The sequence below is a fragment of the Convolutriloba macropyga genome, chromosome 13 (assembly GCF_964194025.1).
Source record: "Convolutriloba macropyga chromosome 13, txConMacr16.3, whole genome shotgun sequence".
Taxonomy (NCBI): Eukaryota; Metazoa; Xenacoelomorpha; order Acoela; family Convolutidae; genus Convolutriloba; species Convolutriloba macropyga.
In genome coordinates, this window is record NC_134480.1 from 30,606,716 (window position 1) to 30,623,902 (window position 17,187).

General features: G+C 36.9%; 1 protein-coding gene across 6 annotated transcripts in view; it reads right to left on the reverse strand.

Moving 5' to 3' along the window:
• Window positions 1–17,187, reverse strand: part of LOC142351951 (sodium-dependent neutral amino acid transporter B(0)AT3-like) — a 71,829-nt gene that overhangs the window by 11,038 nt on the left and 43,604 nt on the right. For 4 of the 6 annotated variants that reach the window (XM_075404231.1, XM_075404233.1, XM_075404232.1 and 1 more), the window contains exon 3: window positions 2,582–2,824. In XM_075404231.1, coding sequence (XP_075260346.1) covers window positions 2,582–2,823 — 242 coding nt within the window. In that variant the 5' untranslated portion in view covers window position 2,824. Of the gene's footprint in view, window positions 1–2,581; window positions 2,825–6,056; window positions 6,285–10,467; window positions 12,249–17,187 lie in introns of those variants that run through there. The other 2 variants (XM_075404235.1, XM_075404236.1) reach the window with 2 other exon arrangements.

Genomic DNA, 17,187 nt, shown 5'->3' on the forward strand with positions numbered 1-17,187 from the left:
TATAAAATCTTTGCATATTCTTATTGTTTTTTTCAAGTCCCTTAGAAAATAGTCACTTTTCATACCGTTCACGACAAACCTGGCATAGACTTGTTGACCAAAAACTGCGCTAGTTTTTCTTAGTGCCATTAAAGATCTATCTAGTGCCTTAAATTGATGACACCTAATGGCTGTGAAGACCGTAGAAAAATTTGGAAAAAAAAATTTTTTGAACCTTAAATCATCTTAAATTTGATTCTGTGAATTTGTAGGTCAGCTGCACTAATGAAAGAACCCCTTTTCTTCTTATCGGAACCAAATTTAAGCTGGTTAGCGGCTTTTTTTCTAACTATTGGTTTTATGACAAGTTTTCATATATTTTTTTAAATTTTTGGTTTTTTTTCCGTGATTTTGGTTCCTTTTTTAGTTTTATCGCATTATCCTATTATTGATAAAAACCATTGGCTTACAGAAGACGTTCAATTGATCATAGATAAAGTTTGCAGAGAAAAGTGTATAATTTTAATGGCTTCGACTTTTTTCTAGCACTTTTCTACTAAAATTTTGGTTGTTGACTGTATTTGCTGTCGCTTTATTAGTCATAAGCATCATTGTTATAACTTAATAGTCTATGAATAAAAGATTTTTTTGTCTGCCAACCAGGGAACAAGTTAGCATATTTGTTGATTTCGGTTGAAGGCTATTGAATCTAATGTCTTTGTTACTACGGGTTTTCTTTAAAGTTTTTATGCATTTGTTCAAATTTGTTGACTTTTTTAGGTCAATTTTTTCACAAACAGACAATCACCTTAGTTTTAAAAAAATCAGATTGAAATAAAAAAAATGTTACTGTAAAGTTATTTTTTGTTGGCGTCGACGGTTTTCTCTCTGAATTATTTTGTGAATCTGCTAATTCTGCCTGTTTTTATTTCTTTATGGAGTCGTAAACTTTTCTAAGCCCTGAGAGGTCTCATTAGCTCCTAATTGATGATAGATTTAACTTAATCAATGCTATCACTTTATTGCTCATAGTCTTAAAGTTATGATATTCCCATTATTGAGAGATCACACGCACTTTCTTGTAATTCAAACATTAACTTGTCTATTGAGATTATGTCATAATTAATGTTTTGATTGTTGGATAGTACGTGTTTTCATAATGAGTGCTCAATATTTGTGTTACTTGTTTTGCTTTAGAGCATTCGCGTTAATGACACATCCAATGATGAGGCCCAAGTAAACACTTTTAATCCTTCAGTAGAATTTTAAGTGAATTAGTACAATTAATAATTGAAACAAGTAAATAATGATTTTAATTGGTTGGTTTGTTTTTAGATTTTTGCATATTTAGTCCGTTTTTGTGACTAAGTCAAACTAAAGACATGTCGTTTAAGGTTGCAAAGAAATTTTTAGTGAATTTATCAAGAGTTTTGTTGTTAAAAGCTAATGATTTTTAAGACGTTTGTATTTTTTGTTTTAAGAAAAGCTGACGGACTGTTAAACTTCGCTTCACTATTTCTTCTTTTTGTCGGCTTGTTACGTAGTCTGATCAAGGAAAAGTCCCATCTGCTCTGTAGTTTTAAAAAACTAAATTTGTGCAGCTAAATTTTTTTCTCATTGTATTTTGACTTTGCTACTAGCTGCTTTTTTGAATTTTCGCCGTGACAAAATTTTTTTTCCTTATATTGTTGTTTGTTTTTTCTCTTAGTCTTATTAATGGCTGAGAGCAAGTCAATCAATTAGCTGAGCTCGGGTCGGAACATTATGTGCAAACCTCCTTGTTATAATAGTAATAATAATAGATTTTTTTCATGTAGACCAAGAGCAATATCGTAATTAACAAAGCTACAAAACACAACCCACTTACCAGGTCATCAAAAGGTCCATACGGTCCTAGTCGAATAATGCCAAGTAGCAGCAATTTGGTTTACGGGAGAATTTGTTCGTGAGAAAAGTAGGAAAAAATAGTTAAAAGTTTAGTGAAAATTATATGGGGTTAAATATTTTTGGTTAACTTGTAGGAACTAGTATTGTTTCACCAACTCTTTTAAGGTAATAATTTGACAAAATCATGCAAAGAGGTACAAGTACTGACAAATTAACCAGTCAACGTGCAATTTCTTGCATGTTAACTACAGCTCTTGTAAATGCTTAAAAGTGAAACATTTGTCTGGTATGTAACTTACAAGATACCCATTCATCTCGTGCGCCTAAATTGAGGGACACACACTTTGAAAGGTCGTGCAATACTTGTGTGCACAATAGAAATCCAAAAGTTGGATAAGTTTATTTTGGAGTTAAAGCTGTCAACAGCAGTAGAACTATTCGAAAATGAGGTTTGGAAGCTGGCAGTCAAGAAAAAAAACTGTTATAAAGTAAGCTACAAAAAACGAAGACCCTCATTTTATATAATTGGAGTCATATGAATAAAAATATTAGAAATGGTGCGGTGAACGCTGTTTACTTAGCATATACCTTGAACTATCTATGAACTTGCATATACCTTTTTTGTGCACATCTTTTTATCATTGATAATAACTGGCAACGGAAAAGATCAGTTCAGTTGTAACAAATTGCACCAAATTAATCAAAATGTGATTACCTTGAGATATTGGCGTAAGCCTGCCAAGGCCCCTTTCTCAGTCTCTGGCCAACCCCCAACTCCAGGGCTAAGAGGGGCACCCCGATCAGGGACAACATAGTGAGGTAGGGGATGAGGAAGCAGCCTCCCCCGTTCTTCTGGGCCAGGTAAGGGAACCTCCAGACATTGCCAAGACCCACCGCATAGCCGACCAGAGCCAGCAGGAACTGGAGCTTGTTATCCCACTGTTCACGCTCACCCATTCTGTACAGTAAACAATAATTATTGGATTAACAAATAATCAACAGTGGTTAGGTTAAAATATGAGACACTTTTGGTTTCTGCACTTTGATATTACCCCCCCCCCCTCCACCTCTATTCAGGTTCGATCCAGCCAGCTTTTTCCTCTAAGTGGACAGGTATGCGCCAGGACGTTTAATTTAAGACTTAATTTTGCTAAACTTTGGTTAATTTTTGAAAACTTAATTTGGCAGCGGGATAATTTCCGTCAAGAAAGGGTTAAATTTTAAAACACTTTTAAAACATTTTTTCCACTGCTATGTAAATGGCTTAGTATCCTCCAAAATACCTCATGTTTTCATTTCCTGTTTTTTATTTTCAACATTTAACCTTGAAAAGTTTCTTGAATGGAATTTTAGCTAAACGGCCATGGTTGGTGCATTTTGGCACAAAAAAAAACTCAAAGAGCAGTTGAGCAAAAAATATTTTTGAAACTCAACCTCGGTCTATTTTTTTCTGTTTTATCTACAAACCATAAGTAGATTTGCAATCAGACTCCACTTGTCTGTTAAGAAATTGATGCAATTAAAAAGACAAATGGAAATATCATTCTTTTAAAATTTTGAATTGCAATATGAAGGATTCGCAGACTGTTGTTTTCTGCTAAAAATACTCCTTGCTTTATGTTGTTTAATTTGAGCAATCAACCGAAACAGCAGTCACCCTCTTATTTCAAATTATCCCGGTAATAGCAGTTTATCAGGCAATATCAAACAAAAATTTCGACGTTAACATCGTCTTTGTCACAACCGACCATAATTGCTAGCATTCATTAAATCAAAATTCTGGCATTGATTTTGGTAGTTTGCACAGGAAAGTATGTGGAGCAAAGTTATTTAATACAAAAAGCATCTAAAGAGGTTCAACTACTAGTTTTTAATATCACTTTTTTTCAAATTCATTCAATAGAAAAGTTCAAAGTTTTCAAATTCAGTCAATAGCAATAGCCATTTTCCGTCTGTGCTGACCAATCAAAATTGCGCTTTCACTGTTTCTATTTTTTTTTTCAAAAATAGAAAGAACTGCTTTTTTGTTTTGCTGTTTCTTTTTTATCCAATTTTGAGTAAATTTGTTGACCACTATCCCTAGTTGGCATTAAATAATAACGACAGTTTTTTAATTATTCAAAGTAAATTTAGATTATCATTTTCTAGCAAACTCTACTTTTGAATGTAATTTTTTTTGCTATCTCTAGAAGCAAAACAGCCAACTTCTCGTCACAAAAAACATCATTTTCTTTATTGATTGGAGATTCTAATTTCAAAAGATTCTTGTGGGAAACAAAAAATTTTGTTGTGTATATTTTTAGCTCATATAAATTCCAGAGAATTGAACAAGAATTTTAAGCAAGTAGTAGTTAGATCACTGAATCTTTTTCAGTCGAAGACTTCTACGTTAACTATAGTTAACCTGTTCCTACAAGCTATTGACAAAAAATTGTACTAAAAAGTTGCATCAAATGGCAAATTCAGTACGCAAAATTGAAAAAGTACAGCAATGTTGCGTTTTTGGCGGAAACATTTAATAAAACACTAAATTGTAGAAGAGTGCAAATAAACTGTTGTTTGCCCATTGATGCAGGGCGTCAGTTTAACTTTTAAATATTTAATTTTAAAATGGCGTTCACTTTGGTCAATGTTAAAATAATTGCTTTTTTCACTATCAAATTGTCTCCAGTTTTCAAATTTTCCCTTAATTTACTTATCTGCTGGCACAATTTTTCAAAAACCGCTATGTTCTTGCATCATTTCTTTTTTACTTTTCCATTTTTCTTTTTTACGGCGAACTTTCTTTGAACGAACAAGAAAACAAATTTTTAAAAAGAACTTTTTCGTCAAGCAAGTATTGATCATATATTTAGCAAAAAAAAATGCGTAAATTCTATAAAAATAACTTTCGGTGGGTGTTTTTTGAACTTTTTGCATTTGCTATAGAATCTCTTTTCGTTCGTTTACTTTTTTAACAGCCAGTTTTTTAATGCAAAGATGTCTTTTGAATCAACTCTAATAAAATTAGTGAAGGTAATAAGAACTTTTATTGTATATAAGCATGCCCAAATTTGAAAAAAAACTGAAAAATTTGGGTTTTTCTTTTTGTAATTGCACTCAAAGTACCAACACCCGCGTTTTTGAAGGTTCCTGTTTTGTGTCGTAGGTCGGACAAATTTCAGAAGTAGTCTGCCTTTACTCAGAAGATCACAGCTTAAGTTAATTAGCGAAAAAAACGTATTCTCTTTGAACAAAAGAAGACAGGCTCTGGAACCCCAGTTATTCATGACCTTTTGTTTTGTTAGTTTTTACCAATTTCTCGCAAACGTTTTTTAACGAAATACATGGAAGAGATGCGTCTTATATTGAGATCTTATGAAACAAAAATTGTCATAGCATCTTCTACAAGAAAATCATTTCATTAGATTTTACAGAATAAAATGTCTGTCTTCTCAGATCATTGATGACAAAAATTTCTCATCATCAGACCTACCATTTGAGTTAACAATTTTACCAATGTTTTTCGCCATCATCATTGGGTTAATATTTGCAAAATTTTTGACTGTGACAGTAATTGAGAGAAGATTTGAACCTCGATCGCTATAAAATATTTTTAAGTTGCATTTCCAGGTTTTCTTAATATGTACAATTCGATATTCAAAAATCTATTGCAATTAATTTATAAATAGACTAAAATTTTAATGGTAAATTATTACCAAGAAGAGTATTTAGAGTGAACACTCCACTCTAAATACCTTTCTTGGTAATAATTTAGCATTAAAATTTTAGTCTATTTATAAATTAATTGCAATAGATTTTTGAATATCGAGTTGTACATATTAAGAAAACCTGGAAATGCAACTTAAAAATGACAAGTTATTGTAAAAGTCTCAGGAAAAAAATTTTTAAATCATTACAAATTGTTGTCTTTCTTTAAGCATCCGAATACAATCTGTGGTCTCGTTTATGTTAAACCAAATAACAAAACCTCAGATCTTACATGATAGTAATTCTAGTTAGAAGAATGTGGAACTGTTATGACATCTTCTCAGAGTTCACACGATAATTCTAGTAAAAAGAATTTTTATCGTTCAAGAGAATTTTTTGTTGAGATGGTTTATCCTGTACTCTTTATTCCCTTTCAGAAAATTCTGCCTTGTGACACAATTGTAAATATGACTCAGAATTTAAATCGGTTAATGACTTACTTGTTAATCAGTTCAAATCACAGCTAAAAATTGGTCGGCACAAAAAAAATCGAAGCGCTGCGAAAGAATTGCTGTAAATCACAAAAAAAACTCAGCCCGCCTTAATTTTTGATGATTTTCAACAAGAATAAATAATGCAAGGCTATCTTGCACGTTTGCAGAATGCAAAAAAAAGTGAAATTAACTTTAAAATCAGTAGGGCGCCAATAACGTTAAGTGGTACTGTGAGTTCATGTCGGCGGGCAGGCGGGTTAAGGTGAATAAATTTTAAATGGTAACGGGTAGTTTTTTTGGTGGTATTGGTACCGGGTACTACTGGTCTATAGAAGACTGGGTTAAGGAAAGGGGACTAGGGTGAGAGAGAGAGGGCTCGGAGGGGGATTTGAATACAAATTGAGGGTAATGAGTTTAATCTGGGTTAATCTTGGCTTCACAGAGACTGAAGCCACTTGCAGAGGAAAACTGCAGGAATGACTAAAAGAGGGAGAGGGAGAGAGAGAGGAGAGACGGATAGAGTTATGATATCTGGGTTTTTTTGCTATCTCTAGAAGCAAAAAAGCCAACTTCTCGTCACAAAAAACATCATTTTCTTTATTGATTGGAGATTCTAATTTCAAAAGATTCTTGTGGGAAACAAAAAATTTTGTTGTGTATATTTTTAGCTCATATAAATTCCAGAGAATTGAACAAGAATTTTAAGCAAGTAGTAGTTAGATCACTGAATCTTTTTCAGTCGAAGACTTCTACGTTAACTATAGTTAACCTGTTCCTACAAGCTATTGACAAAAAATTGTACTAAAAAGTTGCATCAAATGGCAATTTCAGTACGCAAAATTGAAAAAGTACAGCAATGTTGCGTTTTTGGCGGAAACATTTAATAAAACACTAAATTGTAGAAGAGTGCAAATAAACTGTTGTTTGCCCATTGATGCAGGGCGTCAGTTTAACTTTTAAATATTCAATTTTAAAATGGCGTTAACTTTGGTCAATTTTAAAATAATTGCTTTTTTCACTATCAAATTGTCTCCAGTTTTCAAATTTTCCCTTAATTTACTTATCTGCTGGCACAATTTTTCAAAAACCGCTATGTTCTTGCATCATTTCTTTTTTACTTTTCCATTTTTCTTTTTTACGGCGAACTTTCTTTGAACGAACAAGAAAACAAATTTTTAAAAAGAACTTTTTCGTCAAGCAAGTATTGATCATATATTTAGCAAAAAAAATGCGTAAATTCTATAAAAATAACTTTCGGTGGGTGTTTTTTGAACTTTTTGCATTTGCTATAGAATCTCTTTTCGTTCGTTTACTTTTTTAATAGCCAGTTTTTTAATGCAAAGATGTCTTTTGAATCAACTCTAATAAAATTAGTGAAGGTAATAAGAACTTTTATTGTATATAAGCATGCCCAAATTTGAAAAAAAAAACTGAAAAATTTGGGTTTTTCTTTTTGTAATTGCACTCAAAGTACCAACACCCGCGTTTTTGAAGGTTCCTGTTTTGTGTCGTAGGTCGGACAATTTCAGAAGTAGTCTGCCTTTACTCAGAAGATCACAGCTTAAGTTAATTAGCGAAAAAAACGTATTCTCTTTGAACAAAAGAAGACAGGCTCTGGAACCCCAGTTATTCATGACCTTTTGTTTTGTTAGTTTTTACCAATTTCTCGCAAACGTTTTTTAACGAAATACATGGAAGAGATGCGTCTTATATTGAGATCTTATGAAACAAAAATTGTCATAGCATCTTCTACAAAAAAATCATTTCATTAGATTTTACAGAATAAAATGTCTGTCTTCTCAGATCATTGATGACAAAAATTTCTCATCATCAGACCTACCATTTGAGTTAACAATTTTACCAATGTTTTTCGCCATCATCATTGGGTTAATATTTACAAAATTTTTGACTGTGACAGTAATTGAGAGAAGATTTGAACCTCGATCGCTATAAAATATTTTTAAGTTGCATTTCCAGGTTTTCTTAATATGTACAATTCGATATTCAAAAATCTATTGCAATTAATTTATAAATAGACTAAAATTTTAATGGTAAATTATTACCAAGAAGAGTATTTAGAGTGAACACTCCACTCTAAATACCTTTCTTGGTAATAATTTAGCATTAAAATTTTAGTCTATTTATAAATTAATTGCAATAGATTTTTGAATATCGAGTTGTACATATTAAGAAAACCTGGAAATGCAACTTAAAAATGACAAGTTATTGTAAAAGTCTCAGGAAAAAATTTTTTAAATCATTACAAATTGTTGTCTTTCTTTAAGCATCCGAATACAATCTGTGGTCTCGTTTATGTTAAACCAAATAACAAAAACCTCAGATCTTTCATGATAGTAATTCTAGTTAGAAGAATGTGGAACTGTTATGACATCTTCTCAGAGTTCACACGATAATTCTAGTAAAAAGAATTTTTATCGTTCAAGAGAATTTTTTGTTGAGATGGTTTATCCTGTACTCTTTATTCCCTTTCAGAAAATTCTGCCTTGTGACACAATTGTAAATATGACTCAGAATTTAAATCCTGTTAATGACTTACTTGTTAATCAGTTCAAATCACAGCTAAAAATTGGTCGGCACAAAAAAAATCGAAGCGCTGCGAAAGAATTGCTGTAAATCACAAAAAAAACTCAGCCCGCCTTAATTTTTGATGATTTTCAACAAGAATAAATAATGCAAGGCTATCTTGCACGTTTGCAGAATGCAAAAAAAAGTGAAATTAACTTTAAAATCAGTAGGGCGCCAATAACGTTAAGTGGTACTGTGAGTTCATGTCGGCGGGCAGGCGGGTTAAGGTGAATAAATTTTAAATGGTAACGGGTAGTTTTTTGGTGGTATTGGTACCGGGTACTACTGGTCTATAGAAGACTGGGTTAAGGAAAAGGGACTAGGGTGAGAGAGAGGGCTCGGAGGGGGGATTTGAATACAAATTGAGGGTAATGAGTTTAATCTGGGTTAATCTTGGCTTCACAGAGACTGAAGCCACTTGCAGAGGAAAACTGCAGGAATGACTAAAAGAGGGAGAGGGAGAGAGAGGAGAGACGGATAGAGTTATAATATCTGGGAAAAGACCCAATGTACTAACTAGATAAACTAAGGTTACCAGTCTAGTTTAGGAAATAACAAATGAAGAAATCAAGCTAGGAAGGTCCGACTGAAGTGAGCTAAATTGCACTAAAAGATGTTCTTGGGGAATTAATTCCGTCTGCTTGGGTTCTTTGAAAAGATGAGTACCAAGATATTATATAAATATCTTCAGGCGACGACAAATAAAATTTTTCCTTATTGCTTTGGGTTACAGTCTGTGTTGTCTGTACATTAGCAGTAGTTATACCTGATATTGAGTTTTATATTAACTAATTTTAATGGACAAATTTGATAGGATATGGAATAAATTTATTGAAAGTTGCGTTCCTATTTTATGGTCAGTTACGAAATTTAATAGATGAGCGGGTTGCTTTATATGGGTTTTTTTTTGTTCTTTTCACCCCTTTCTGGTTAAGTGCTCGTGCTGAAAAAAGTGTGAAGAAAAGATTGAAAGGTGTTCACCGGAATAATGTATTTTGAAAGGGACAGATTTGAAAAGATTTGGTTAAAAAAATTCTGTCACGACTAAAAGCCCAGCAGACTAGTCAAGTAATATATTGTAGCAACGGTCAATGGTAACAACTTTAGAAATGACAGCAACACGTGAACAGAATTGAGTTAAAATGTCACCAAATTGGGCTGGAATTCACTCAAATGATGAACACGTGATCGGGTTAAAGGAAATTTTGGGCAAAAATTGGGCTCAAAATGCGAGTGAAGGGGAGATATAGGAAAGGATAGACAAAAAGAGGGTTAATATTGACAGCCGAGATGAAATAATAAGTAGGGTAAAAGAAAGAATAAAATGGAGAAAAAGAATACAAAGCTAATATAATAAAAATGTTGCTTGTTTTTTAACTTATTATAACCAAGGCACAGTTAATAGTTATGCGTTAATTCCAAGGTCTTGGTAATACCTTTTTCCATTCTATGAACTAACTATTTGAAATACCGTTATATTTTCTACATTATCAGTTCTCACTTGGCGTCCAATTTATCTTAACTAAATGTAACTATTTAATATTTTAAACTCTTTTGCTGAAGTATAACTAGAAATTGCTTCTCTTAAAAAGATGCTCGCATGGCGATGTTGATTATTGATTCAAATTAGCTAGGCATGGATTACTATGGAAGAGTGTTAGTTTGTATTAGTTATAACGACTAACTTGGAGTTATAACTTTCTCAAAAACAACCTTGTAGCAATAACTGACTTAGTGACGTCACTTAATGGTCAAATTGCGGTTTGCTCCTTCAGCAAACTCTTTAACAAACAAACTACAGTTGAAAGTATAGAGATAACTTGCTACTAACCTTTTTTTTTACTAATTTGTATTTATAACTACAACGGTCGCTTTCGTAACAGAGTAATATCCTGGTCAAAAACTGATGTATATCTATTTAAATGTATAGTAATAGCAATAATAGTCTGACTGATTTGCGCCTGAGTGTAAAAAGGTATGTGACGCAGGTTTAAGTAACAATAATAAGCGTCAAAGGTTACTTAATCCAGGTAACTTATACTAATACTAGAAGTTGATTAGGCGGAATTAATCCACGGTACAAGTTACAACACTCAAGTACCAGCAAGCCTTAGTTGTAACAGAACTAAGTTAAAGTAATTTGTGGGATTTGGGAAAATTTTCACGGGAAAGCTTTGATCTTAATTTCAGATGGAAAAATGGTGCACGAACAACTATTCCTTGTGAAAAGAAGAAGAAGAAGAAATGGTAGCTGTCAAAATCACAAAATGGCTGATACTTTATTTGCATAATTCAACCCCAAATTCAGATTTAACCAAAATAGCCCGACGCAATGCCCGTGTGAAAGGATTAAACGTGTGACGAACTAGCGGGGTGCTATAACACTCTAAAAATAGCTAATAGGTTGGATATAACTCAATGGATTCGAACTTTTAATATGCAAATTATTCTTCAATAAGTACTAAAAATAGGCGATTTTTTTTGTAAACTAGTAATTGATTTAGACGCTTTTCAAAAATGTTCGAAATAATTTTACGATGTGATTTTTGAGCGTATAATGTTAAAAATTGCCAGTAAATATTAGTTTTTCGCCACCTCAACTTTTTTGCATGTAATTTTTTGTACCATACACTTTGTAAATAATTAATAAAGGTTCTTTATATTTTGCAATTTTGCGGATCCCAAATTCAAAATTCTTCCAAAGGAATGTGAAATAATTGGTATATTTAAATATTTAAAACGTGAAATATTTGCAGCAGAGTTATTGGGGATATTTTCAATTAAGACAGCAGTCTATATCAACAAAGGAAAAGGCGAGCGTTGATAATAGATAATGAGAACAAATGCAAAGGAATGAATGAATTAAGGGGGGGGGGGGGGTCGAGAAATCACAAACAATATATCAGCGAAGATTTTTGGATAAAGAAAAAAGGTCGTGTGATTGCAATTTTCAACTGCTACCAAGTAACTGGAATTAAGAGAGTGTATCGCATCCGTATAAGTGTGTTTGTATGTATTAATTCTATAATTCTACAAATTCGGTTGTTAGAGTGTTTTTTCTGTATGGTCTTGCAGGAAAAAATAGTCTAAATTGTGAAGAAAAAAAATAATTGCCAAAGGAAGGGGGAAATAAAGCAAAAAAGAGCTGGGCGATATTTCAATTGATCAGGTCTGATTATTTTTGGCAGGTATGAATTCAAACGGGCAAGCAAAAGGGCAAGCAGGAACCCTTTACCCAATACACAATATACAACACACTCACCCGGCAATTATGTGCCCAAACAAATGAAAGTAAAGGTGATAAAACACTCTTTCGGATGCTCAATTTAACTGATTCGAATGATATATAAAGCAAAGCAAAGTACAATCCAATAACGTATAAGCATCATTAACGTATTAAGATTACGACGATCATAGCAACAAGTGGTTTTTTAGACGGCAATTTTTGATGCTCATTTGGCCGGTATTTTGTCTAATAACGCATTAGTTCAATGCCAGTCACCATTTTGTACCAATGAATTCAAAAAGCCGAAAAATATTGAGCCGAATCATGTCTTATTTGATAGGTCTTATGATTAGATTTACTTGAAATTATGTTAATTGCACTTTTTCCGAGCTTTGTACGTAAATTAGAACGATTTCTATGCGTATTTAAATACTCGATTCTGATTGGTTAATAATCTCTCGCTTTAAATCTATTTAGTTACTAACATCCTCCGGCCCAGAAGAAAATGCTGGGAGAATTGGTACTAATTTTACAAGCGGACGAACGAGCGATCCGGAGGGCGTGCGCAATACGGCGGAGCGTGCGACGCTGTCGGAACCGTAACGAAGTTCAGTGATCCGAGCAGTTGGGTAGTAACCCCTCGGGTTGGTCTCTTCAACTACCCAGACCAAGTCGCCGGTCTTAAGGCGTTGCTCGGCAGGCGTCTGCCACTTGGAACGTCGGTTCAGCGCCGGTACGTATTCTTTGATCCAACGAGACCAAATAGCGTTAGCGTAAGACTGCGCGCGTGCGTAACGTTTACGATGATCAAACTCATCTACGCCGATGATGGACGGGAGACTACGTGCTTGGTTACCGAGGAGAAAGTGATTAGGTGTTAATGCGCCTAGGTCGGACGGGTCGGCGCTTACGGGCGTTATCGGACGTGAATTAAGTGCATGTTCGACCAGACAAAAAGTGGTACTTAAAACCTCATCTGTGAGGCGACGTGTTCCAAGGATTGTGTAAAGTACGCGCTTGAAGCTACGTACTAGCCTCTCCCAGATGCCACCTTGGTGTGGCGCACTGGGCGGGTTGAACCTCCACTTGATGCCTTTGTGGGCAAGTTCCACTGCGATGTTGATGGTGTTCCACTTTTCGATGTTCTCGCGTAGTTCTTTTTCCGCGCCAACAAAGTTAGTGCCATTGTCTGACCAAATAATGGCTGGTGTACCCCGACGGGAGACGAACCGCTCCACTCCCATTATACACGAACTGGCGTCCATGGACGGAACGATTTCAACATGAACGGCACGAGTAGTTAAGCATGTGAAGAGGAAACCCCACCTCTTCTCGGTAGTCCTACGTACAGTAACGTAAAACGGGCCGAAGTAGTCGACCCCGGTGTTCGTGAAGGGAGGAGACATGTATGCGAGTCTTTCTACTGGGAGGTCAGCCATGATGGGTTGAATAGTGGCAGCGCGGAACATCCTGCACGTAAGACAGTTAGATTTAATGGAACGTAGTGAGGAACGTAATTTAAGGATGGTATAACGTTCTTGTACTTTTGCCCGCAGGTAATCAATACCCTGATGATGATGTTTAACGTGCGTGTGCCTGAGGAACAACTTTACAAATGCATGGCGTGCGTCCAGAACGATAGGGTGTTTTACATCAAAGTCAACTTCGACCAACCGCTTGATGCGGCCTGCCGATCGGATTAGACGGTTTGGCCCAATAAAGGGAGAAAACGGGGCAATACGGCTACTCCGTTTAACGGGTTTGTTTTCGAGAAGATCTTTTCTATCTGCATTGAATGACTCCCCTTGCACAAGATACTGGAGATGACGCTCGGCTTCGTCAAGCTCCATGGGGTCTATGATGCTACCATCGACATTACGGTAACATTCGTGAGAAGGTAACAAGCGGAGTACGTACGCTGTTATCCGTAGCAACTTCTGATAAGAACTGTACTTATCGAAGGGAATTAGTTGCGGGGGCGGTTCCTTAGTTGACTTGGTTACGGATGCGGCCAACGATGTATTGGTTTCGTCAGTTTCCTTAGTTACTATACCGAGTTTGATGTTTTTAACTACTTCAGTGCTTGGTTCGAACGGGAATTGCTTGGTTCTTAAGAAATCTGGACCTCTCACCCAGCTACTTGATTGCAAAACCTCAGCGGACATACCACGAGTGCCAGCATCTGCCGGATTATCGCTTGAGGCAACGTGATTCCATTCGTCAACGCTAGTGTGTTCTAAGATTTCGCAAACACGGTTTGCAATAAATATTGGGTGCTTGGTTGCAGAGTTAAGCCATTGCAAGACAGTAGTGCTGTCGGTCCACATGAAAACCCTGTTGACGTTTACTGTGAGAGCTCGACAGATATCTTGTTTCAATCGAGCGGCCAGAAGCGCTGCCTGTAATTCCAGCTTTGGAACAGTCATGACCTTCATAGGTGCTACGCGAGCTTTACCCAGGACAAACGCAAGCTCCGTTTGGGGCCCACTCGAAGTAGTTACTTGAGCTCGGAGAAATGCAACGGCACTGAAAACTTCTTGTGAACTATCGCCAAACATGTGTAGTTCCAGGTGTTCAAAGTTTCCGGAAAAGTAGCTCCTTGGTATAGTGATTGCGGCAAGCTTGGGTAGTTCTACACTCCATTCGAGGAACCTTTCAACAGTGTCTTTTGGTAATTCTTCATCCCAGTGCTGCCCGCTGACACGCCAGATGTCCTTTAGTAACAATCGGGCACCAACAGTAAATGGTGCTACTAGGCCGATGGGATCAAACACCTTAGACACTAGGCTCAATACCAAGCGTTGTGTTAAAGACTTAGTTACTGTACTGGAGGTACCCCGACTCACAACTAGAGTATCATTGTTGTGATCCCATTTCAACCCAAGCACGTGCGAAGATTCCTCCTTAGATGAGGCAATTACTTTTGGTTCGGTGGACTGAGGTGACCCATCAATTCGATCAGCCAGATCTGGTACATTGCTTACAAACTTAGTAAGCTTGAACCCACCGAGATGGAGAAGATGCACCAACTCCTTCGATCTTTTGAGAGCCCTCTCAGGTGACTCCACCGAATCCAAGTAATCGTCCATGTAGAAGTTTTCTAGGACGGCTTTGGTTGCTTCCGGGTACTGATTGGCATTGTCTCGGGCCGTGCGTTGCAGTGCATAGTTAGCGCATGTGGGCGAGTCTTTAGCCCCGAATATATGGCGCGTGTATTGATACACTACAACATTTGTTGTGGGGTCCTCCCGCCACAAAAAACGCAGTGATGACTGGTCCCAATCAGGGACACCCACTTGGAGGAACATACCCTCGATATCTGCGGACACGGCAAACTGGTGCTGACGGAATCTAAGTAGTACGTGGATTAGGTTTTGGAGGAGGTCGGGCCCAGTGAGCAAAGATTTATTCAAAGAAGTACCGTGGAACTTTGCTGCACCATTTAATACCCTACGCACTTTCCCCGGTTTGTTCGGATTGATTACGGGATGATGTGGTAGGTACCACTCTCTATCCGACCGCTGCTCTACTTTGTGAGCATCAGGGACTGTGATCAAGTAACCTTTTTCCAAGTCTTCACGGATGGTATTAGCATAAGTTTCTTTCAATGATGTATCTCTCGATAGCCGCTTTTCGAGAGACTTGAGCTGTACTAGTGACGAAAAGTAGTTATTCGGGAGCTGGATGTTGTCATCAGCCCATAACATACCGACATCGTATCTTTGGCCGTTATGGAAAGTTGTTGCTTCAAGTATTTCCTGCGCGCGAGCATCCGCTGCGGATCGTGGGTCAACTTGCTTCAACGCGCCGTACGATTCCATATCGTACCAAGATTTAACCTGACAAGCTAATTCAAAATCCTGTTCAATATTGGCATTGAAACACACCGAGACTAAACTTGAACTTGACGGGAGTGGGCCACTTAAAACCCAACCTATGGGCAAGCGGACAGCGAACGGTGAGCACTTTTCGTCGGCTGAAAAATACTCTAACGGGCGGATGGCATGGTAGACATCCTGTCCAAGTATCATCTCAATTTCTCCATAGCTATATCTTACTGGATCCAGAACTGCCAAATGTGGGTAAATTTCTTGCATGGACTTGACGTCAATGATGTCGGAACCTACATTTAATGTTTCCCTCACGTAGGGACGCACAGTGAATGCTTCAAAGTCTTGATCTTTATGAGGCGTCACGGTCAATTGAACCACCTTTGTGTCTATGAGTTCTTCCGTGTTTATACCCTTGACTGTCAGTTTTAATGCGGTACCCTGCAAACCGAGTCTAGCTGCGAGACTATCGGACACCCAAGAGTTACTGCAAGCGGTATCGCATAAAACCAACGCCGTAGTACTAGTGCCAGAAGAATTAGTAAGTTTCAGCTCCGTGACCTGAAGGAGGCCTTTGACATCCGTCACGGAAGACAAAGTGGTTGTTTTGCTTGGTTGTTGTTGACCAGTAGATGGCCTACTTGTACCTGCGTTCGACTTCGAAGTATCGATGTTGTTGTTTGTTGAGGGTTTAGCTGGAAAAACCTTTTCAGCTCCATGAAGTAAGGTGTTATGGGAGCTGTTGCAACCATCTTTCCTACACTTACGGGGACTTGGGCATTGCCTAAACATGTGTTTATCACGCAAACAAGAGAAACAGAGCTTTGCCTCAGCCACGACCTTGGCTCTCTGTGTGGGGGTCTTTTCCTTAAAGACACGGCATTCCCACAGCCGGTGGCTGCCTTTGCATACAATACAACTAGAGATTGATGTTGACGGAGATCTCTGTTGCGGCTTGAAGTTACTCTTCTGTTGCGTATTTGCAGCAAATGCCTTTGAAGCAACTTTTGATCTGGTTACTGAGTTGTTGGTATCCTCAGTCCTTGCTTTAAGTGCGGTAGTCTTCATTAAATCGTGCGCTTCGGCCTTCTCTTTTAACCAATCGTTGAAATCAAGAAGAGTAGGTTTCACCCAATGCTTTTTGACCGTGAAGAGTGACCATGACTCCTTCATATTGGGTGGTAGCTTCTGTACGGCGGTGTTGAGAAGCGCAGCGCTCTTTAAATCCGAATCGTATGACAGCGATTTAAATACCCCGACAAGACTTGAAATGCACCCCGAGTAGTTAATGATGTTATCGCTATTGTGCATCTTCAATGGTGGAAAGCTGTTGAGTTTGTCCAAATGTGCACTTACGACCGCCTGTGGTTGGCCAAATTTACGTTCTAAGGTCCTCAGTGCGTCTTTGTACATTGCGCCGCAGTAGGCGAACTCAGCTATAGCTGTTTTAGCTTTACCTGTAACGAGGGTCTTAAGGTATGTCAGTTTTACATCA